The sequence below is a fragment of the Neopsephotus bourkii genome, unplaced genomic scaffold (assembly GCF_033783945.1).
Source record: "Neopsephotus bourkii isolate Nb327-2 ecotype Australia unplaced genomic scaffold, CSIRO-AGI_Nbou_v1 NB_1067, whole genome shotgun sequence".
NCBI lineage: Eukaryota > Metazoa > Chordata > Aves > Psittaciformes > Psittacidae > Neopsephotus > Neopsephotus bourkii.
This window is the reverse complement of record NW_026901555.1, coordinates 1,485,658-1,509,998: the sequence shown is the minus strand read 5'-3', so window position 1 is coordinate 1,509,998 and position 24,341 is coordinate 1,485,658. Positions and strand designations below refer to the sequence as shown.

At 46.8% G+C, this 24,341-nt stretch overlaps 1 protein-coding gene across 1 annotated transcript; it reads right to left on the bottom strand.

Moving 5' to 3' along the window:
• Positions 1-2,830: 2,830 nt before the first annotated feature.
• IRS4 (insulin receptor substrate 4) lies at positions 2,831-23,294 on the bottom strand. The gene is made up of 2 exons (XM_061361880.1): positions 19,565-23,294; positions 2,831-3,201 (listed from the first exon to the last, which is right to left on the bottom strand). Exons 1-2 carry the CDS (start codon positions 23,055-23,057, stop codon positions 3,197-3,199), a joined length of 3,498 nt encoding a protein of 1,165 aa, XP_061217864.1. The 5' UTR covers positions 23,058-23,294; the 3' UTR covers positions 2,831-3,196.
• Between the last annotated feature and the right edge of the window lie 1,047 nt (positions 23,295-24,341).

Below are 24,341 nucleotides of genomic sequence, written 5' to 3'. Positions count from 1 at the left end.
AATTAAATCAGGTGTTTTTAAAGCAACCTAATCCCAGCCATTTCACAGCACTCACCCGCGTTTATGGCACTCAAACACAGTCAAACCTACGGACAAAACCTCCTCCTATACAGAATGCTCAACACTTCCTTCAGGAGGGTAAGGAACTTGAACTGACACTACATTTTGCTGGTATTTTCCAGCTGAAGTTCAGCTGGTTTTGGAAGTGGGGGCATTACCTGAAACGACGAGGTATCTCCACAGGCTTCGGTTTTACTGAGACCTATTAAACACATATCAAACCTAAGGATTACAACAAAACTCCCAACAGCAAACCACACTCCTTCCCTTCTACCCTAAAGACAGGAACATACTTGATCCCACAACACTAACAATTCCTTCCAGGACTTAGTCCTTTTTGATCACAGAACCTCCAAACGCAGTCACGGACCATGGTTAAAGCAGAACAAGCAGGAATGGGGCAGTGGCTGGGTTTGTTTCATTCAGCAGCTCAGTTGTTTACCAGCACCATGACTGTGTCAAACCGGGTGTTTTGCTCTGTGTTACCTTTCACACCAAGCATAAAGGCAGGGAGAACCGGACAGGCTGTGACTCACCCCTGACAGGCACTAGAAGCTGCTCCAGATCCTCCAGGGACACAGAGTGGACAAAACCACTTGAAGAAGGAACCAGCACGCACAGCAGGAAATGCTCTTTGGGCACACACACACACACACACACACACCCCGGTTCAGTTCGAAACAAAACACAGACACGGAGCTACATGAACACGTATTTACTGCAAGTAGCTCTATGGAAAGCCAAGTCAGATAAATATAAACACTATACAGAGCTTCAAGCCAGTCTCCCAAAACCGCCAACGCGATGTGTTTTACAAAGAAAACAACGGAACACTATTTACAATGGAAGACAAAGCCAGATCGATCAGCTCGACTCTCAAACAGATCTGTGAAGCAGAAATAGCAAATATAATGAACAGTTTCAACCATATATGTTTTTAGTTTGTACAGACAAGAACTGTCCAATATCAAATTAAATTTACAGGACAAACATTGTTCTATCATTGGTATTTCTGTACTATACAGCAGCATAAACGGGTAGCTGGAAGGTAGTATAGAGAGTGATATGTTTTACATCATCCAAAAATGTTCTTCCAGCACAATACTGAATAAATTAGTTGCTGTAAACTAAGAGATTCAAAAAGATTGCATATTTATTATGCCGTACCTATTAGTATTTGTACCACTACATTTGAGGTTACCCATTTACTTATTTATTCAGCATTTATTAAATCAGTGCTGTATATTGTACAATGGCAGCCTCAGGGATCTAATCTGAAGTAAGTATGTAACAAATGTCTTCAAAACCACCTCTTCCTTTCACATTGTTTACAACAATCTCCATCCAAATTTTGATTTCTTAGAAAAGATGTACAGCTTTATGAAAAGCTCTGTATGTATTGCAGTATTAATTTAAGAGGCCAAACAGAAGCTATATGGCGAGACAGTAACGTGGTCTGTAAGAGTGGTCTTAGTTTCAATTCATGTTTAGCAGCAACAAGTATCTGTACCAAGTGAAACTCCTCTTCCAGAATCCAAAAGGGGACTGTGCTTTTAAACCCTGTAGCAACAGTTTTGCCTGTCACTAGATACTGTGTAAACTGATTGCTACCATGTTTCCAAAACAAAAGCCTTTGTATTTTAATGACGTGTACACTTTAATACTACTCAAAAATAGATTTGGGTACCCATCACCGAGCAATCCAAGCCGACAGTGTCCGATTGGTTGTGTGAACTGTCCCAGCAATCTTAAGGTTGTATGTTGGAGGTGAGGCAGCCTGACGGGTCAGTTGTACAATACACACCGAGGAGGATGTACCAGCGGCGTGGTGCAGAACAGCACGAGGATTCACGTACCGCTTCCAAACCCTTCATCAGTCATCAGTGGTTTTTATCACACACCGCACGTACCAACACCTCGTGTCACACTCTATAGCAGTGCTCAAAACTCATTTCAAACACCCACCCCCCCCCCCCCAAATAAATCAGTACAGGAGTGAAGCACTTAAATTGTAGAGAAACCAGGGCTTACTTCAAATGGTCATCGCTCACCTTTGTGGGAGTGGGAAACAACAGCTGATGAGCCCACCTTTTCCTTCCCCCCCCCATTATGCCAGGAAGAACAGAAACAGTCCCAGATTTAAGATGGGACTTTGCCTGAAAATAAGATCAATCGGGGTGGTTCTTCTTCAGAAAGCTACAGCTGAAAAGTATAATGCAGGAGTCTCACACGCTGGGTCCCACCCTGCAGCTCCCCATTCGAATGCACCAACAGAAACCTCATTTGACACAATCGTATTTATAAACAAGCATCTCAAGGGTAAGAACAAAACAATTTACAAGACAACCAGCCCATTAATCCTACCTTGTACATACCAAGATTCTGAGCAAACAAAGTAACTCAGTTTAAGCTCTGGCAGACATTTGAGTTAGAACACTCTAGCCTATGATCGAGAAACACCTCTTGTACCATAAAGCAAAACCTTAAATAAAGAGAGGGGGAAAAAAAGGCAGAAGAGGCCTTTCCTTCTTCTCAGACCCAGTCAGTGCCTGGGGTCACCCCCAACTGATGTGCACCTCTCCAGCCATCCATCCATCCATGAATCCATCCATCCATCCATCCATGCCTCCATGCACCCCTGCTTCTGCCCGGCCACCTGAAGAAATCCAGAACTGCCAAAAGATTCCTAAACAATACATGTTTTAAGCTAACCACTTGTTAATGTACCAGAGAAGCAACCCCCATGTTAAACAGACAGCCAGAAACCAGCTTTGACTTCTCAGAATATAAATAAAAACAATGATTAACGGGAGAGGCAGGAGGAAGAAAGGGGCATACAGGGATCTCCTATTAGCATTCACACTGCCTCCCAAATAGATAGGACATGAAAGACCAAATTCCATCACCAAAGCACAGCTATGACAAAAAAAATGAATCTCAATTCAAATCAATTCAACTGTAGAGAGCTGATGTCTATGAAGAGAAATTAATTAAAAGGATGTGTGTCCATGCCCGTGCTGGTGGAAATGAAAGTAGCCGGCTGGAGCTGAGCTTTGCTTCCAAAAGCACCACACAGTTTCTGGAGTTACCAGCAGAAAAGTCTTCTCTTCCCACAATGGTTTCCATGGCAATGCAGTCAGTCTAGGAAGGAGGGGAAAAAATAAGTCAGTGACATTTGAATGCAAGTTATATTGGAAAAAAAGGGTTTTCTAGTGAGGAGAATGCAGAGAGCTTATCCACTGCAGGAGTGCAGAGCACAGGTCCTGCATAGAGCCCGGGAATGCTTCCAGGTGGCAACAGGCTCGGGGATCCTGAGCCATTGGGAAGAACTATGAAGCCTGAAGCCAGCCCTGAGGAGCTGCTGCAGCCACAAGCTGCCATGTGGCTGCCCCATCCCAGGCAGTGTCCAAGGCCAGGTTGGACACCGGGGCTTGGAGCAAGCTGCTCCAGTGGAAGGTGTCCCTGCCCGTGGATGAGCTTGGAGGTCCCTTCAACCCAAACCAGGCTGGGATTCTATGACACTGACCTGCACTGTGGGAAGGACCAAAGCCTGCAGCCCCATCACCATTTCACTGAGACCTCGATCCTCCCCCCGCACAGAGCAGGGGTGATTCCTAAGCACCGGCACAGGATGAACGCAGAGCAGTTCTGTTCACCCAGGTGTAATTAAGGCTGTGGCCAACACTCCCATTGACAGCAGGTACAGAACTGCAATGCAAACACTGCCTGCAACACCAGCTCCAAGCAGGGAGCAGCAAGTCATGACAGCTGCGTGCCCCGGCCTCAACTTTTCAGGAAGAAGCTTAATTTAGTTATAACAAGGAACACCTCAGAGTGCAGTTTCCTCTCTTTCAAGGTAGGCAACAGAAGCACGCAGCAATGGCAGGCGGCCACCTTCACTGCTGTCAGCAAAACCAGTGGCTCAAGCTGACGGGAAAAGGCAAAATACAAAGTGCTTGGTAAAATGAGGGAGGGGGAAATACAATTAGAGGAAAATACTGTTGGGTGATGAGACAGAAACGGACACAGGAAAGAGGACCTTGAAGCAGAACAGCAGCTCTGCAGTTAACCACGCACGTGCCGAGGTGAGGGTGACTCATAAGGTTCCCGACGCAGAATGAACTGATGAAGGGGATGTGAATGCTTCCTGCACCCATGGGAGCACAGACTGAGGAGCACACAAGCAGCTGTGTTTCAGCTCACTACAAAGTCCCTTCTGCTCCATACAGAGCCACTGTGAACACAAACTAAGTGTGGAGCAGTATTATCAGCCAAATGACCAAGCTACATTGGCTCCCAGTCCCCTTCCACCACTTCCATCCCCTTGGCCAAGCCTGAGGGCACTGTTCTCTGCCCATCAGGTGGCTTTGGCCACCTTCCCTTCAAGGTTTGATGGAACAGAAGAGCAGGTTGCTCTCATTGAGAAACAACAGCTACATAAGAGATTCAATCTTCAGAAAGATCACAGACACAGCCTACTTTTCCCCTCAAAGCCACGCACAGCACAAGCTCCCTCAGTGCCCCTGAGGAGAACTGGAGAATGCTCCATCACGAAGCACAGCAATGGCAATGTGGCCTGCTGGAATCAACAAAGGTGTTTCAGAGCTTAACCCTGCCCGTGCTCTCCCGCAGGGTCACGAGGCACTCAGTTAAACCTCACTGCTGAAGGAAGCACAGTGCTTTGCTGCCCCTACCCCAGGAACACGCTGCAGAACACCTACAGAACAAGCATTATAGATAATAATGCAAACCTGTATGTTTACTTACATAACCCATCATACAGCACGCACACACCAACTCCACCCTGAGCTGAAGAAGTGCTGGTTTCCGTCCAGCTAAAAATACCAGCCCTTCACAAGAGAAAAGAAAGGAAAGGAAAAAGCCAGGAGCAAAAAGAACAAAGCTGAGCTGAGCTCCGTGCCCCTGGGACTGCCCCAGCGCTTGGCAAAGGCTGCCCATTGCTCCAGAGACAGAGAAGCAGAGACCGTGGTGGAGCTGGACATGGTGCAGAAGCACAGAGGGCTCCTTCCACTCGAGGGGAAACTCCCTTTCATCCCCACTCAGCCCACACCAGGAGCTGGGCTGCTGAGTTTCATCTTTCAAATCCACAGTGATTTCAAACCGGCAGTAACTTGGGTTTCCACAATTCAGGGAGGCGGCAGCCAAAACACACCCGCAAGCCGAGACTCTCCGTTTGTATTATTTCCCAGGCATCACAAGATCACTACAAAAAGCTCTTGCTTGTTGCACGCAGAGCGTGATGTGGTTAGGGATGGCTTTGTTTTCACAAAGGCCAAGAGAAGCTATTATTTTTGAAACAGTTTTCCTCTTTAGAAAAAGGACCAAAGGATGGAAATAGGCACCAGGGCCGGCAGTGAATCACACCTCAACCATGCACGCAAGTCAAGCATTACAGCAGTTAAAGCTTCTATATTAAACTTATATTCAGGAAAAATTAACATTTACCAGCATCCCCCCCACCCTTTCCTTGCTGTGGACCTGTAAGCTTACATAAAAGGAACTTCAAAAACTGTCTCTGCCTTTGTCAGGACATTTTTCCTCCACGCCTAACACACAAGGCACACCTGAAAGCCGTTTGACAAGTTATTCTAATCTCTCCAAGCACATCCCCAAAACATTTGGAAGAGCAAAGGCCCGGTGGTTTGAACCAGACAACCCCAAGTGGCAGAACTCTATACCTGAAACCTGAACACCTCAAAATCTGAAAGCTTCATCAAAGTTACGTTCAAGATACTTGGAGGAGATGAGGAAGAGCCTAAGAGCAAGAAGATCTGCTTACCTCCCAAGTTGGATTCTGTAAACAAGCCTGGCCTAACTCCAAAGACAGCACGAGAACCAATCCCACAGCAAGCTCACCAGGTAACTCAAATCAGAGGCCAGACTAACACAGGAACCAGAAGAAACTATCCCCAGCTAAGCCTCACTACAACTTATAAAACCCATGGATGTCCTGCCTCAAACACATCATTAAACCAGCATAAAGGCAAGCTCAGGACCTCCGTACAGCATCCCTCATCCCAAAACTCTACTTGTTAAACATCATCTCATTAGTTTATAATCATGGGACACACACAAATTACACTTCAATGTGTTTCCTCTTCATTTTTAAAGCCAAAACAGAATTGTGGGAAGTGTTAATAAACATAAGGGAGTTTCACATAAACTTTACCTGCAAGCTGATAACAGTCTCATAAAGCCTTGAGTTGTCACCACTTCCCTAATCCCCTTGTTAGAGCTGGAAATTTCAGTCTTGCAGTTGGAGCAGTGCAGCTGGCTGATGCCCTGAGTCATCAGCTCTTTGCTGAAAGCATCCAGCATGTGTGTGTATATATAGATACGAAATTGACATAAAAGATAGAAAAGGCAAAAAGGAACTCATGAAACTTGACCACATTACAAAAAAAAAGCTTCCCTCTGAAATCCAAGAGGAGACTGAGGTCTTGCAAGATCCTTCCCACGAGGCATCTGCAGCCACCACCACTTGTACGAGTGCATTCAGAAGCCTGTTCCACCAGTGAGCTCTGGGCATCAAAGAAATCCCATGTCACACCCAGGGGCACACAGGGTCTCCAGCAGGGCCAGGGACAGTTTCTGTGGTCGCAGCCAGGAGCCCCGATACTGATATCTGACCGATGAAGCTGCATGAGCTCCCACTGATGTGGCTTCCTCCACCGCATCCTCCCAGACAGCAGATCTGAGCTGAACCACCCACTGGACTGGCTCTCATAGGGCTCAGCTGCCTGCCAGGAGCGAGCAGGAACCTGGCTGACAGCAGAGCACTGCTTTTGTTTGGAGAGGCACCCGTAGCCAGCTGTGATCGCACCACACATGCACCACAAGCAAAGTTATTCATCAAAGAGGTGTAAAATGGGTTTAACGTAAGCAAGAACAAGGCCCATGCCTGTTGTGCTGTTGATACCCGGAGCTAATCTGTGGATTTCCACCTCTGCAGTTCCTCGCTGCAAGGAGGATCCTCCAGAAGTGACGTGGGTTTATTTAGCACGGTTGCAAGAGTGCTCATGTGTTAAGCTCCTTGGTGGCTCCTGACAGGGCTCAAGTGGGGCTTGGAACAACAACCTGCCCTAGTGAAAGGTGTCCCTGCCTGTGGCACAGGGTTGGAAGTGGATGAGCTTTAAGGGCCCTTCCAACCCAAACCAGTCTGGGATTCTATGATCTTCTGAGTAGAGAGTAGATGAGGACACAATGTGCTTGAAGAAAACAACACAGCTTCTATGAAGCTGGATGATCTTATTTCAGTCTTCACAATGTAAGATTCATCACCAACATTTTTCTATGTTAATAGTACAAATATGAGACTTGCTGATCACCACCAAAAACCAGATTAGCATTTCATTACAGAGACCACGTGTCTTTGGCTCAACACTGCTTGAACAGTAAAGGAGCTGTCAGCAATGGGTGAAATAACTCCTGTAAAAGGAAAACCAATGATGAGATACAAACTGGCTGGGAAGGGAGGGACAGTGCCCACAGAACAGCCCAGCAGACCCTCAAAGCGTAAATGCCACCAAATAAAACCCAGTGGCCAGATGAGACGCAACAAGCTGGGAGATAACCTTCACTTGCAGCGTAAGCACACGGCTGTTCCTGGACTGTCACGAGCTCTTCCGAGAAAATCTGCTCAGTCTACCCAAAAAAAAACATTTGATAACTGATCATGACAGATAAGCCACAAAAACCTGAACCCAGAACCCCCCCCACTGCTGGAGCAGCCTAGAAATGCACCCTGCCTATTCAAACTTCAGCTTCATTAACACATACTGTACAAAAGTTTCAGCCTTTATGCAAAACTGAGCTCTGCTGCCTCAGAATGCAGGAAACAACATCAATGCCACTTCCTACACACATTTAACATGGGAAACTGGTCCAGGAAGCATCCGGACATCTCCACAGATCACCTCTCAAAATAAGTTAAGTTTAGACAATTAAAACAACGTTCTCTTCATTACACAAGCGCGTTTGAATTCCTCAGTTGAAGATGGGATCAGATTCTAAAGCTACACAGAGCTGCCAGAGCCCTTCGGAGGAACAATCAGAGGAAAAGGATCGCAAAGGCAGAGAGAAACTAAGAGGGCAAATATTTAAAATGGGATGGCAGCATGCCACTGCTCCAAAACGTCTTGTTTCACATTAAGGAACACGCTGACAAAGTGCTCTGCGAGTTCTCTATGTTAAAATAACCCACAGCTTTATGAAAGTTGGGGCAGAGGATTAGATTAGTCTGAATTCATTGGACTGCAACCCCAGAGCATTCCATTTGAAAACACATCAGGTGAGAATATATCCAATTCACACTTCATGTCCTGCATCTGAGTTAAGGTCATACAAGTCAGGCCGCTTTGAGACAAAGCAAGAGTGTTTAAGACTGTTACAGACAAATCCTGATTCTCTCAAAGAAATCTATACTAAACAGTATCTGTTTTTACAGGAAAGGCTTTTACTGACAGAATTCTGCAACTGATTCCTGAAAGGATAAAAGCTTTGCTTACAGGAGATATTAATCTAAGATAATTAAATGATTAAAATCTCCACGTCAAAGACTAAGACGGCTTAATGCTTTCTGGAGAATGCTACTGAAGTTCTCCATTTCCTGAAGTTCAGGTTAGGGGGAAATGGGAATTCATCTGACTTACACACATCAGAAGCAGGAGAACAGCCCCAGACTTTCTGGTGCACGTGGCCACACAATGCTCCTGTTATGCAGGAAAGCACAAAATCCCTGCAGAACCTCAGATACAACATGTGCCTCCATGTCCCTGCTACCGTGACAGGGCAGAACTACAAGGAGCTCCATTTCAGGCCTCACACACGGCATGCAGGTTGTGGAGAAAAAGGTCATTTGCCCAGATGAATTCTTCATCAGTTAGTGATGGGTTTGGGGTTTTTTTCACCCCATATCTTACCAATTACCCAGTTACTCTCCTGTATTTCCTTGAGGCCTTATTTTAAAGGCATAGCTTGCTAGAGGCAAGTGGTGTTGTTTGAGGAAAGCAGAATTCCACATACTTCATTCAACAACAACCTAACCATGCTCAAAATTGAGCTGATAGATGTAGTTTGTGCGTACAATTTTACTGACTTCCCACAAGCAAGAAAAGGCAGCAACATTTGTTTTAAGAAAACCTGTTACATGAAGCCCTCTCCACTGGATGAATTATTTAAACACAATGACTGGTAATAACACATCCTTCTCAAAATGTATTTCTAAAATTGAGAAGGCAAAGTTACTCTTACAAATGATCTTTATCCACAATTGTTCATTCAAAACGTGGTTCTGCTATTCTTAGTGCTGAGCAATTTCACAAGCTAAAAAACATCTCCTGTGCTTCAAGATCATCTTTTATTCCCTCTGCAGAAATGCCTTATCTTTTGCAACAGTGGCTTCTTTCTCTGTTTTAATAAACAGTAGCGTTGTTTCTAGGAAGGCCTTGCGCACACTCCCTCTTTTCATCTCTTACTGATACTGTTCCTAGAATTAGGAAACTTGCATGCAGCTTTGGCAGGGGCCTAATGCCAACTCAAATTGCACTGGACAGCTTGACAAGAAGGTGCTGAGAGGCTTGGAGATGGTTTTTAAGCTGAATTTCTATTACAATACAGCAAGACAATACTACACAATTAACCTCTCTCCACTTAAAAATCACACAAAAGTTTCAGATTTTCAAGTTGCAAAAGATTCTTCTTTTCTGAAAGCACCCTGAAGGCATGTGTGCAGCATTCCACAAATGACCTCCTAAGCTGCAGAAAACATAGGTAAATCATAGCCAAAAAGGAGCTGCAGTAACTGGAGAGTTTTGGAGGACTGCAGTAAAACTCATGAGAGGTGTGAAGCAGGTTCCTGGTGAGGAACAGCAGGTAGCAGGGACCCTTCAGCCTGCAGAGAAATATTTGGACATATCAGGAAATTAAAGAGAATATTCTATCACAGGTCCCTGCTGTGTGCGGTGCAGGAAGCTGCTGACAGCACACTGGTTGCATGCACAGCAAAGGAGGATGCAGCACCCACACCATCCTGAGTGCAGGGAGAGACAAGATAGGGTTTGTCACCTCTTCCAGTACACCACCAAGGGGCTGCCAAACAAAGCTGGTATGGAGCAGAGCTCAGAACAGACCCAGAGAGGTCTGTGCGCAGCATGCCCTGCCTGACTGACCACAGGCTGCTGTGGATGCATGAGTTTACGCAGGATCAAAGAGAGACTGGAAAAGTACTTGGATTAAAGATCCATAAAGGATTATAAATCAGACAAACAACATCAGGCTCAGGAAACCCCCCAAGCTGAAGGAAAAGAAATAAATCAGAGGCTGGGTGTATGTTTGTGGGAAAGTATTATACCTGCCCTGCTCTTCCTCTGCTGGGTGGTGTCTGCTTGCAGGCACAGGTCTTCCCTTGGAGAGAGCCAAGCTGTTCTTACGAACACAACTAAGAGAAAGGCCAGTGTCACTCATGGCTAATCACCTTCCCAGTCATCTTTCCTGATACTTCCTTCTTTCTACCCAAGGTTTTTCCTCCCTACAGGAAGTTTCACCTGTTCCAGTTCTTCCCAACCACTTCAGCCACTGATGCTTGGAAGCATTCAGTACTACCTTCTTCTTTCACTTCTACTGCCATAAATGACTGTCAAAGGCAGAAACTTACTAAATGGACACATACTCCAGCAGTTACTCCCTCCTCAGCCCTACCTTCTGCCCATGCATGCCTAACAAAAGAAGCCAAACAAAGCTTTGCCATCAGCCACCACACACACAGCAGTGGCACACACCCATTTTTCACATTCTCTCAGATTATTAAGTCTGCATTACCATTAGGATACCCAAACCCCTGGCTTATGCAGGGAAGAAGAAAGGTTCAGGTTGCACTGCCTGTGTGGAGCAAGATCTTCTCAAATCACAGCACACGCACAGGAGCCAAGGATAGGGCCTTCAGCTTCCAGGAGCAACTCAGGGGCTCATAAGGACAAAGTTAAACTGCCCACACACAGACCACTTGTAATCAACAGTGTGCAACTCTCATTTGGCATTTCCCTGTGGAACATGTCAACATTAATATTTCAATCGCTTATACCCTCAACAGTGAATCCAGCCTCGCTGCTGCCACCACTTCCAGACTCGCCGCAACCACTACAGCGTCTGCTCAACCTGATTTACCCACACAGAAAGAAATGGACTTTCTCCTGTCTCAGCCATCGTTTCACACTCCAGCTTCAGCAGGACACCACAGATAAGTGGGTGCTATCCACACATCCCTGTCTATAGCCAGGCTCCAAATGCTACAACATGCTGGTTACAAATCCTAGAGGTGAATGTATCTCTCAAGCCACACTGCTGCCTCCTCCCCAGTGCCAGAAGATTACACAAAACTCAGAGACAACCTAAAAAGCCCTTGCAACGTCAAGAAGGAACCAGCAGTAGTGCCAAGGCAGCTCCATCACCCCAGCTGCTTCTGGATCAAAGTCTCATAAAGAAGAGAGGATGCAGGTCCATGTGACACTAACAGCCTGGGGATGCTGCACTGTGGTCCAGCACACGTTCCTGCACCCTGCTTGCACCAAATCCACCATTCACATGGCTGCAGGAAAACTGAATTACAGAAAGGAAAAAGAAAAGAAAAAAATGAGAAAAGAGAAAAATCACATTCCATGTCTAAAAGGGAGAAGTAAACACTAGGACATGCTCCTAACTCGGAGATACATGTTGGCCCACATTCCTCTTACTAAGATTAATATCCTGGCCAGTGTTCTGACATTTACCTCATCCTTTTCAAGTCACTTAAACCATTACAACCACTGTATTTATAGCTCGCTACCTTCCATCACTCCCTGCTGTGTGCATACCCTTCCAAGTGTCTCCATCAGCTTCCTCTCTCCCAACCACTTTTATCTCTTTGAGGCTGGCTCTTATCTTCACTCTGCCAATGGTAGCAGCCTTGATCCTTATCTCACTCTCCACCCCAGCACATTAAGTTTCATCCATCTCCTTAGCTTCATCTTTTAAATTGCAAGCTCCTAAGGACAGGGACCAACACATTTACATTTGTGGCATCGTACAGGGACCTCCATCTTGCCTACCTGTTCAGGTTCTGCAGCGAGGAGAGATCATGTCTGGAGCGACAAGCTTTCATTAACAGACTCACTGTCGTAATACCATCTGAATGACCTCAAGATCAGATCTGTTCATTTTTTTCTCAACTCATTTCTAACTGATTTCCTGTTCACCACAATCTGCCATTTAAAAACATCTTGTTCTAAAAGAAAACAAACAAAAAACCCATCTACCCCACCCCCAAAAAACACCACGGAGTTAAATATAGATGGCAAACACCTCCCAAAGTGTCTCATGGACAAAAAGCAAATATTCTGGAAGTCTGAACTCAGCTGTGGATATTACTGCTGCAAACTCAAACAGCTGACAAAGTTTTCTATCAGACTAACTTAAAATACAAAAATAACCCCAAACATCCATACAGCAAAGAGTTTCTTTTTGCCCCTTAAGCCACATTCGTTCAGACTTCAGAAACTTCATTGGTTTAGACTTACAGAACTTAAAACATGTTCCTTCATCTGCACTGATGGATGTTGTACCTGCATCCACCTAGTGCTGAAGAACCCCCTTGGCCAACCCACCTGCAACCAGCCTCCAGGACCCAGACCAGAAAAGCAAAGGCTGCACCATTTGCTGGTTTGTTTTGGCCAGTTTGGCCCAATTGTCAACAAGGTGCCACGAAAGACATTGAAATATTAATGCCTGTTGATATCCAAACCGTTTTCACACAAGTAAGGTATCACACAGTTCACATTAATACCTTCTCTAGGTTTGGTATGCAACAGCCTCTCATTTATCTAACGATGCATCTGCTTCAAGGTCACCCATAACTCCCCAAACTCCTGGAAGGCCAACAGATCTGTGCGAAAGAAGCACCAGTTCCCAAAAAAAATAGTTCAGGCTCAGGCTATCCAGCATCAGAAAAAGTTATCCTGCAAATTCAGCTGCTCAGCAAGAGCCATAAACAATAAAGCAAGCGGGCTTGGCATAAGCATAGGAACAGAATCGCACTATTCCCTGTGGAAGGAGGATATCATTCATTAGTGCTTCTATAAATTCAGAAGCAAATTTTACCAGGTTACTTGCATACTCCTTAGCATCATTTCCCATGATTTTCAGAAACAGAAAAAAAACATTTTGATACCTTCAGTCATTCCACAAAATCCTGTTCTACTGAAAGGAAAACCTTACTCCACGTCAGTAGCGTATTTGTGAGCCTTTCATATCCTAGCAAAAAGAAAACACTTCTCACCTATTTTATGCCCTAAATAATAATGCAGTTGGATACTTAAGGTCATAATATACACATGCTACACAGTGAACACAAGCACTGTTCACCTTTCAGCAGTAATTTAAAAGTTTTTCATTTTCTTGAGTCACATTAAATTGTATCATCAACCTTGGAATCACAGCCAAATCTTAACTACATTAACTTCAGTGTAAGCCATCTCTTCCAGAAACCCTTTCATCTCAGAAGAACAGAAAGGATTAGACCTTACACTTAACTCACACATCACTGGCACACAACATACATATATGCACACACACAAGTAGTCTGAATTATTAGCATTCGATGATATAGCTAAATTAATAGGAAAGTCATGTTTTGAAGTTAAGCAGCCTTTGCCCCTTGAGAGACAGCTCAGGACTAGACCAGGGCAGAAAATTCTTGCTAGCAGCCTACTACACTGCTGCTCTTGGAGTAATGCTACACCTGAAGCAAAACCTCCACAAATCCAAACACTTATATGTTCAAGATCATTTAGGTAAGATATTCAGCAACACCTCTGAGATGCCTTTGATGAGTCAGGCTAATTTACCTTTGTCTCCCCTCTGCCCTCAAGTATGTCACAAATCCCTATTGATCAAGGTTCTCAGCTAAATCCTAACCGTCCCTAAGCCGAGTGACCTTTACCGAGATGCAGGCCTTGATTAAAACCAGAACATGCTTTTTCCTGCTCTCCTAGTCATTGCTTTAACCTGTAAGACAATAGTGCAACTTGATCATTGGACTGCTGTTAATATGCAAATGCTAAACGTGAAAAGAAGTCAAACAGCAAATTTGCAGGGTGGGTCATAAGACAGCTCTCCAGCCAAGTCAGTACATACCACTGAAGGATGTGTCATAAGATAACGCTACATTTTTAGGACAAAACACTGGTAATAATACATCCCCAGGCTCCAGAAAGGCAGATTTGCTCACCTGCCTTTCAGTTTTATCACTCCATTTTCCTTTAAGTGAGGAACACCACATTTGATCACAACGATACCTAAAATTGTAGAGTTTGTTTCCCGATTCTGCTCAGAAAAACAAACTTGTTAGCACAATCAACATACTGGACATCATTCAGCATGTTTTTGGGAGCACCACAGACCCACAGAGAGTGCACACAAACACACACCAAGGTACAACACAGTACTATGGGCTCTTTTTAGCACCATCCAAAACCTCAAGGTATAAACCCTCCCCCAGCCCTTTCTATGAAGAAAACTTTATTAAAGATCCTTTCATTAAAAAAAAAAAAAAAAAGAGCATATGCAGAGGGGAAAAAACCCAAACCCTAACTCTGCCTACTCCTAACATGCTACTGGACATACAAAAAACCCCAAATAAATACCTAGAGACAAACCACCCCAGTAATCCCAGGCTGGAATACAGGCACTGGAAAGACAAAGTAGAAGCTGCAAACCTCCTCCTATTGCTACTCCAACTGGCCACCCCGGGCGATGGAGAACAAGGGGCCCTCAGACATCAGGGGAGGAAGAGAAGCTGTGAATGAAGTTTTAGAGGGAAAACTAAAAGGGTAATAATGCATTTAAGATTTCACCAAAAGACTTTAAAAAAGGCAGCAGTATGGACCGGCACCAGGTGACTCCCAGAACTCCATGTGTCCAGCAGCCATGCTTTAACCTACGAGACAGCTATGAGCAGAAAGGGTTAGACTTCCAGAAAAGACACGTGTCACCATCAGCTGCAGCCATGGGTTTGAAGTCTGGGAAGCTGATTCCCAGAAGCATTTCAACACTGACTACAAGCGTTCTCTCTCAACGGCAGGGGAACATTCTTGTCCCAGCCTTTCTCACCCAAGTGCAAGTCAAACCCAACTGATTCTTGGTCAAATATGTCATAATTAGCTCACTCCCACGCCACACGACAAAAATCTGCTCTGCCTTCAGCAGCTCACATACTACTCGAGAAAGTTACCTTGGGTATTTTTAAGCATAGCTGTAAGTCACTCAAGACTGTTGAAGTGGCATCTGTTACAGCAAGATTCAAATGGTTTGGGATTTGTGTGTTGCTTTAAAGAATCATTACCCCAGCATTCCTTCAAAGATGTAGGACACACGGGTGCTCGGATGTGCTTCAGTAGGGTTCTTCAAGTTATTTTTAAATGGGCCCATGCCTTAACTACTCTGCCAATACAAAAGAGCCTCAGTTTGAAGCAAACTTTGAAAAACCACTAGTCTGAAACCCAAAAGGGGCAGTTATTTGCCTGGTATCCCATGAACTGTAATTTACTATATTAGTAATAGCTAAAACTTCCAGCTTCTGAATTTCTCAAAGTATATATTGTTCATTATATTCTTCAATGATTTTGCATTCGAAACATGCAAGTTACCAACTGGACAATCTGGAACACAAGTTTTGCTTTACAGCTGTTCTTGTTTTCCATCCCCTCAGCTCCCCAAAGCGTACACAGCACTCATGCCAAGTGTAGCACAGAAGGAGATTAAAGAAGCGAGGAACATTTAAATTATAATCCCACACTTCAGAAACCTTCTGAAATAATATCTTAGTATGGTGTTAAGAGTATCAGGTAGAGATAAGATTAAAGAGTGGGTGTAAAATAGGTGGGCTGATACTAAGCTGAACATTATATTTACTCTGAACAGTGTGTTTTGGTTTTGGAGTCCAGGGTATCCTTGCAGGTTGAATGTTTCTAATTAAGACTGAAGAAACCTGTATTATACAGGACCCATTATGCAGTTTATTGCCGCCCCATTCTCATTATCCTCCCCAGTTTCTACAAGGTTCAATAACAAGGTATACATTAGCTAAGCCCTGTTTGAAGTAGCTTTAGTGTTCTGTACTCCTAGCACAAAATTTCATGACTCAGATTCGTGTAATCAAAACTGCAAACCGCTTGCTTCAATATTGTGAAACAATTTCATGATGAAACTGTTTTGCTAATGACCTCCTTAAACTTCAAACACTAAAAATCAGAACCTTATATGCTTTTTATCATCATCATTATCAACATAAACCCTCAGCTCAATTTTGCCTAAACCTGAAATAAAAGATTAATAACAAGTCAGCCCTGTTTACCATTTCACATCAGTGCCCTCCCACTCCTCCATCCATGTCATGAATGGAGAAAGGAAAAACAAAAAGTTTGATTCACATCAGTGAACCTGAACCAAGAGGAGTCTGGGAATTACAATGTGGGGGCAGCGACGCATTGGAAATCATGCTACCCCCCTCAGCAGCCAGAACACAGCTGAGTCACAGAGCACAATATCCCATTTAAGCAAAGGAAAACAAAACAAAAAAGCAAACAACATGGAGTTGGGAAGTGTTTTCCTTCCAGCAAAACTGTAGTTAATGGGGAAAGACAGAAAGTTCTCTACCTGAAAGAATTCAATCGCTATAGGATAGCTCCTTTCTAGGAAGGAAAGGGTAAAGGCATCCGCTGAATATATTCCTTAAGAATGAATTTAACCACAGAGCATTTTTCAGGCAAAAGGACTGAAAGAGTGGGATGCAGAGGGGAAGAAAAGGCAGCACTCAGTTCCCCTAAGTCTCCAGAAGTATTAAAACCATCAGTTACACACAGGCACACTACAGCTCTTCAGGGTACAAGAGGTTTAAGAGCAAAGCTTCATTTCCACTATTTAAAATGGAACATGAAAGTGCTTTTCTGTACTACAGAAAAATTTTAAATATTAAAAGCTTTATTGAAGCAGAAACTGTTAAGCTGTTTCAGGAGTACAGACTTCCACAATCATACTTGCTATAGCTTAGGGACGCGATTTACTATGTGAATGAAAATGGTATCTTTATCATCCAGAATTTTAAGTCATTACTAAGACACAGATACACACCACCAATTTACAATGCTGTATTCAAGGCTGGGGAGCTACTTTCAGCCTTGGACTATTCCAAAATCTGTTTGTCCCTCCAGGAGCCACCTACAAGTGAACAACCCCCCTGCTCTCCCTACCATATACCAGCAGTATTTTATTTAAAGCTGTTAGGCCTTGTTTGGGAGCAGTGATTTTTAATTTTGTTTCTCTTTTTAGGACTAGAAAGGAACCACCAACCTAAGCTCTTACTATTTTCATGCTTAATTTCCTGCCAAAGCCCATGTTTTTCTGCACAGTTTCACTTCATTTTCATGTTTCGTTTCCAGAAAACTTGAAATCACAGTGAAAAACAGCAAGTTCAAGTCTCTTGCCCCTCTGCAACTTGTAAAAGACAAGGGGAAAATAAACCAAGCATAGGGCTGTAGGTATTTTGCTGTGGCAGTAGTAAGCAAAATGTTCACTATAAATGCAATTTATAAACCCATTCTCTCTTGAAAAATACTTTCAAGTGTAATATTTACAGTACAGCTGAAAGGAAACAACCTCTGGGGTTTTCCCCCCGCCCCTCTCCATTTAGTAAGTTTTACTTTACAGCACAGATCGTAGTCATGAGGGGAATAAGATCAAGCAGGAATTCTGGTGTCTTTGGGGCTGCTTAAAGAAATAATCATAAATCAGCTACAGCAACCAGAGTGCCTTTGCCTTAGCAGACAAACCTCTCAAGTGCTGAAAGACTAACTTTGGAAGAAAACACTTCTTGGACTGGCAGTTTTCAACGTCTTCTAAATTTGATTCCAACCAACAAAGCAAAGCAGAGGAAAAAAACCACTGAGGCAAACCACACATTTCTGAGCAGCCCCAAGCAGTGCTGCCAGACTTCGAATGGCATGCGAGCTGAGTCAGGCTTATACCTTCCACTATTAAAGGCTACACAATTTTAAGCTCCTGCAATACCTTCTGCCTTTAGACACCGAGTTTTACAGTGAAACTAGGAAAAAAAAGTAATTTTGCTGTTTTAAGACTGTAGTTGAGAATGAGAAAGCCAGCAGTAGCTGGCCCCTTTACTGCCTTCTCTGTTGACAGAGAGTAGACAAGTATCAATGTCCAACAGCGATTAAATATTTCCTCTTAGTACTCATCAATTATTGACTACACATACACTTGCACAGAAAGGAAAACAGCATTTCCAACACACACAGCTTTCTATCCGGGAGGGTGCATTACTGTAAGGAGTTCAGTGGGTCACTAACACCAGAAGGAGGATTATGCTTCCCAAGTTCCAGTGCAATGCAGTGCTTGCACAAACAGTGCTGTGCAGGCGGTGGACACACAAAGTACCACTAACAGCTAATTACTGGTTTTTGCTCCCACCATGACAGCTTATCATACTGGGTGTCCCTCCTCCTCCCATCATCTTCTCCTTACCCCCAACACCCTGATTTTTTATGCACACCTCCAACAGCACTACCTTAAACCGGGTCAGAGGACTGATCACTTGAAAGCTAACAGCTTCCCTCTAAAGGTTCAGACCTGGAACACACTGCTCAGAGCCTGCTCTGGTCACAGGCATTCCTCACCTGCTATGCAAAAGGCAGATCCCTCTGCAGAGCAGGGGAAGGGCTACAGCTCAGCTACCTGGATACTACTAACTGGTGAAGGTAGAGGGCACAGGCTGCAGGAGTCTCCCACCACCCCAGCCAGCCACGGGGAGATGGCTTTTCCAGAGGATACAGGGGTACTTTGGAGACCAGAGCTCAAAGGAGCACACTTCAAGGGGAAAATAATCAAGGTCTGTTTGCATATGATTCAACTCCATCAATGTGGGCAGATCTGCACACAAAACACCCTAAACCATGCATTTCACCTACATGTATTGAAAAGAACAGATCTAAGCCCCGAATTTTGATGTCTACACCTAATGCAGCGATTTTCAGCTTTCCCCACCCATGACACAAATCACAAAATACCAAGTTCACCAAAAAAGAAAGTGAAGAGTCAGTTATAAGAAGGGAAGAGGAGAAAAGCAAAAGCAAAGGGAAAAAACAAGCTACCAAAACCTCAGGACAAGGATACACAGAATGAAATATGATTAACAGTTACACTAGCAGAATTCTTTTATAAAAAACCAAGGCTGATGGCAGCAGCTCTAACTGCCTAGAAAAGTCACATGCATCTTTTAGGCCAAGGACCAGGTCCCCTTCCATAGTGGTTCAGTGGGTAGAATGCTGTACTAGAATGATACAGAAGATCATAAGAAACATTTACCTTGCTCTTAATACCACATTTTAGCACTCCTACAGTTAAGCAAGCAAGAAAGAGAAGTGGTTTTAAAGTTACCAACCTTTTCTCGCAGCGTTACACTTGAGTCCATCGGATCTGCTGAAGTCTATGCTTACATAAGCTCCACTGTCCAAACCTGAAGTACCATTTTGGAGGTGGCAAGTTGGCGCTGTAGTACTCGCCTCACAGCTTATAGGATCATCGCGTAAATTCAGAGCGATGTAGTTTAAGCCATTCTGAAATCCAGTTGAGGTATCCCTGGACATTTTGCTTTCCTGACCATCAGAAATGTTTTCATCTGGTTTTAACCAAACATTATCAAATGAGGCAGAGCTGTGTCTTTTGCTACTATCAGTAAAGAATGAGGAGGAAGTTGTCACAGTCCCAGCAGAAGAGAATGTTTCAGAACTGTGCCTCCTTCTGCCTTGAGGATCGGCTCGAATCACTTTCGGTCCCATTGGAGGTTCAGAGCTAGGAACAGGGAAGCTACTGCTACCAGCATATCGATCGACAATGCAGAGTCTGTTAACTATGGAAGAAGGGCTGTCAATCTTTACACTGGTGTCAGACTCGGCAGCAAATGGTCGAGGTGGTGTTGCTGCCATGTTGAATGTCATCTCCGTGTAGTCATCAGTCCTGTTACTGGCAGTGCTCACACAAGCAGTACCGAATGAGAGCCTGGCATAATCAGGATTCGGTTGGTTTCTAGGAATACTGGAACTTGCATAAATTGAAATATCTGTTAGAGAGTTGGACAGTTCCTTCGCCACTTTCGGTGACTGTACATCCAAGTCAACGCTCATATAATCAGAAAGCGGGGACTGCCTGTGGTCGCTACTTGAGCCTAGAGATGATGGGGATCCTTCTGCAGATAAGGAATACGGAGTATTACTTGCCTTTTCATTAAAATCAATATTTATGTATTCACCAGGACTCGCTGGCTCAGGTGGAACTGTACGATCATACATTCTTGGGATAGTGTTACTCCCTCTTGTACCCAGCGGGAGCCGTGTGGGCCTGGTAGCCCTGTTCTGCACAAGTCCTTCATCTGAACCTTTCACCACTGGCAGTTTAGAGATGCCATTAGCCAGAGCCTCACTGTTGACCCCTTTTCCATTTTCTGGTCCACCATACAAGAGTTTTCCAGGTGAAGACATTGGAACATACTCACTGTGGTCACCGTTCTGTCCTGATAATGCCTTAAAGCTTCGGGGCAAAGAAAAATATGAACTAAAACCTTTGGGAATGGAAGCGGTGTGAATATAATTCGAATCACTGGGGTGCTTTGGAGCTGAATTACCAGGTGACATATCCATATACTCATTGTTGGCAATTTTCTCATTACTTCCTTTAGAAACAAATCCAGTTAAAGGACTGCGTACAGGTGAGGAGCTGGCTTTCGGAAACATCATCATGTATCCTCTGGAGTCAACCTGAGACGGTGACCACGAATTGTTAATCTGTTTTGGAACAGACATACTTTTAGGAGTCATTGGCAAATAATCACTGTTGCTGGATAGAGAAGATGCAACTCCTGGCATCATGGGCATGTACCCATCATCCCTGGCTTTATTCCTACTTTGGTTACATACGGAATCGAGGTTTGCATCACTGTACTCCAACTCATGGTTATCTTTCAATTTCGGGGTTTCAGAGTAAAGTAATCGTCCATGATTTCCTGCAGAGTCTTCATCTAACAAAGCTGTTTGTGTTGTCTTCTGCTGCACTGCTACAGAAGTTGGTTTTGTTAGAGAGTAAGTTCTTTTCCTGAAACACTTTTCAGCCTCCATATAATCATCTCGCGAGCTATCATCTACCTGTTGCTTACTCATGGACATGTACTCACTCAGGCAGTTCTCCTCTCTGATAGGTGGCGTGTTTCCCAGGGAATCCGGTGTATTACTCCGGACCCGGAAGTACCTGAAGTCTCCAGGGCTGGAGCCATATTCATCAGAAGAAATAAATCCCCCATCGCTTGGGGAACCGCAAACAGATGAGCTAGAAGGCCTGGTCAACATGTCCGAAGCAGAGCCATGGCCACTACTGGAAGAAACACTGATGGGACTTGTCGTGGAGGGAAAGTGAGAAACAGGCAGCGAAGCAGACCTGGTGTGGTAAGACGAGCTGAAAGCAGCTCTCACGTACCTTCCGCTCCCCTCTTGCCGGCCCAAATTCATCCTTGCAGTGTTGAGGTGGATCAGACTCCCAGTCACTGACCTGAAAGGTCTGGTCATGGTTCCTTCTCCTTCACTGGATGTTCTGAAGCGATAAGAGCTGCTGCTTTTGGTGGTAGGAGGGGTCCCTCCAACAACACTCTCAGTTCTAGACCTCCTCTGCAAGCCTGTCTGGCTGGGGGGCAGGTTGCCCAGGTGCCTCCTGGTGGTGATGAAGGAGATGGGATTCGTACCACTACCACCACCAGAAGACTGGCTTTTGCTTCGGGGCCTGAACTCTGCAAAGGCCTTTAGAGCTTTCATGGTGTCCAGAAAAGTCTCATGCATATTCTGGGCAACCACCGAATCATCCACTTGCATCCAGAGCTCTCCAGGCCCAATAGAGGCAGATCTGCCCACTTCGATGAAAAAGAAGTTCTCCGAGTGTCCGCAGCGGCGAATATTCATTAGCTGCAGGTGGACAGAGGGCACCTCCGAGTTCAGCTTGACGAGGTGGATGGCCTTGCTGGAGAGGCACAACCTATACACTCCAGTCAGGTTTTTTGTCTGTCCCAACCCTTTGGGCTTAACGTTGACCTGCCACACCTCCTTGAAGACAGTGCCAGGCCTCAGGGCAGCCCCATAGTGCTCATCATCCTCATCCACCTGCTGGTCGGCGTGGTCTTCCTGCTCCAGGAAGCCCCTCTTGCTCTGGCTCATGAGCTCACTGATCGCCTGGTACCAGGCCTCCTGTTCTGCCTCATTCTCTGCCAGCATGGCGAAGTACTCATCCTTGGTGTACAAGGCGATGATGTGCTTGTGCTTGGCATCGGCCCGCCGGCTGACGGTGAAGCACTGGTACAGGGGGATGACCCGCTTGGGCGGGGGGCAGCACAGGGAGCCCGTCCCGCCGGCCCCCGCCGCCCGCAGGCTGCTCTTGAACTTCTTCTCGCTGTCGTAGTACTCGAGCCGGGCGGGGGCCAGGTGGCTCTCGGCGCGCAGGACGAAGTACCGCTTGTGCCCGTGCTTCTGCTTCCGCAGGTAGCCGCACTTCCTCACGTCCTCGCCGGCGGCGGGCGGGGGAGGGCCGCGGCCCGCCGGGGGGGGCTGCCCGCCGCGGCCCGCCGCGGGAACGTTGCGGCCCGCCACGGGGGCGGCCTCCGGCGCCAGGCAGAGCGAGGCGCTGGGCGAGCGCCGCAGCAGCAGCAGCAGGTTGTGGGGCTGAGGGGACGGGCAGCGCCCGCCCTCGCCCGCCGCCGGTTCCCCCTCGCCCGCCGCCGCGCCGAACACGCCGGGCGCCTGCTGAGGCACGGCTCCGCCTCCCGTGTGGCGGGCGCCCAGCTCCTCCTCGCCGCCCCCGGCCGCCGCGCCGCCGCCCGGACCATTCATCCCACTCGCCATCTTAGGGGCCAGGCAGGGTCCGGAGCGCCGGGAAAGGGGCACCGGGCGGAGCAGCGGAGATCCGCGCTCACCGGGGAAGCGGGCCGCGCATAGGGTCGGGCGGTGCCGTACCGGGCCGTGCCTGCGCGCCCGCACCCTCCCGCCGCCCGCACCGCGTCTAGCTACTCGCACTCACGCAGGCGGCCTCGGCGGCACCACGGCGAAAACATCACGTGACCCCGCGGAGGGCGGGGGCGCGCCGGGAGGGAGGCGGGGGCGGGGCCCCGGCGCTGAGGCGGGCGGGGGGGGGTGCGGTGGACAGCGGGAAGCCGTCCCGGAGGCCTGTCGGAGTGACAAGAGGGACAGCCAATAGGAAACGGCGGCCGTTACCCAGCCACCCAATCAGCGGACAGAGCTAGTGGGGAGGCGGCCTTCGCAGCGGTCTGTCCGGGTGAGGCGGGGCCCCGGCGGATTGGCAGGGCAGTGAGCCAATGGGAGGGGGCGGCAGCCCCGGGCGGGCGGTGCTGGAGAGGTGTGTTTCCCGAGCGGTGGAGAAGGGTGAGTGGGGAAAGGGGCGTGGCCGGTGCTGATTGGCGGGAGGAGAGTGAGCGGCAGGGCCGTTACCCAATCCGCGCCTCACACACACGGATCGCGGAGGCGGGGAACGGCGTGTATTCGGCTGCGCGAGTAAGACGGAAGGCAGGGCCTTGTAGAGATGGGCAGGCCTTGCAGCCAATCAGCGGCTAAGTTACCGGCTGACGTTGCGTTCGCCTAGCTCCTGTTACGGGGGCGGAGGGGCGGCGGGGGGCAAGTTTGCCCCTGCGCGCGCGCGGCCGCCGGCGGCCCTGATTGGCCGGCGGGGAACTGGGCGGGGGCCGCCGCGCGCCTGGGGCTGTGGCGGGGCGCGCGCCTCGGAGGAAGTAAACAACCCGCCGTGGGCGCGTGAGCGGCCGTTAGTGCCGCGTGCAGAGCCGGTGTGTGAGGGGAGCGGCGCGCAACGCCCGCGGTACGGCACAGGGCGCTTCGGGTGCAGGCCTGTGGTATCCTGCACCTCCACAGCATGGGGGCTGCCCGGTGCCTGGTGCCCGGCAGTCTTGCTTTGGCACGATCAGCGGCCTGGGCTGGTGCTGGGCACAGCGTGTGATCTGCAGCCTGTGGTATCCAAAGGAGGCCACGGGTATAGTGCCCGAGTTTGAGATCAAAACGTGATGAGTGAGGAGCAAAGTCACTCTGTTTGGCTGTCAGATTGTGAAGGGACATTTGTGTGCTGTAAAATTCACTCTCCTCCATTTAGATTGATTGTTG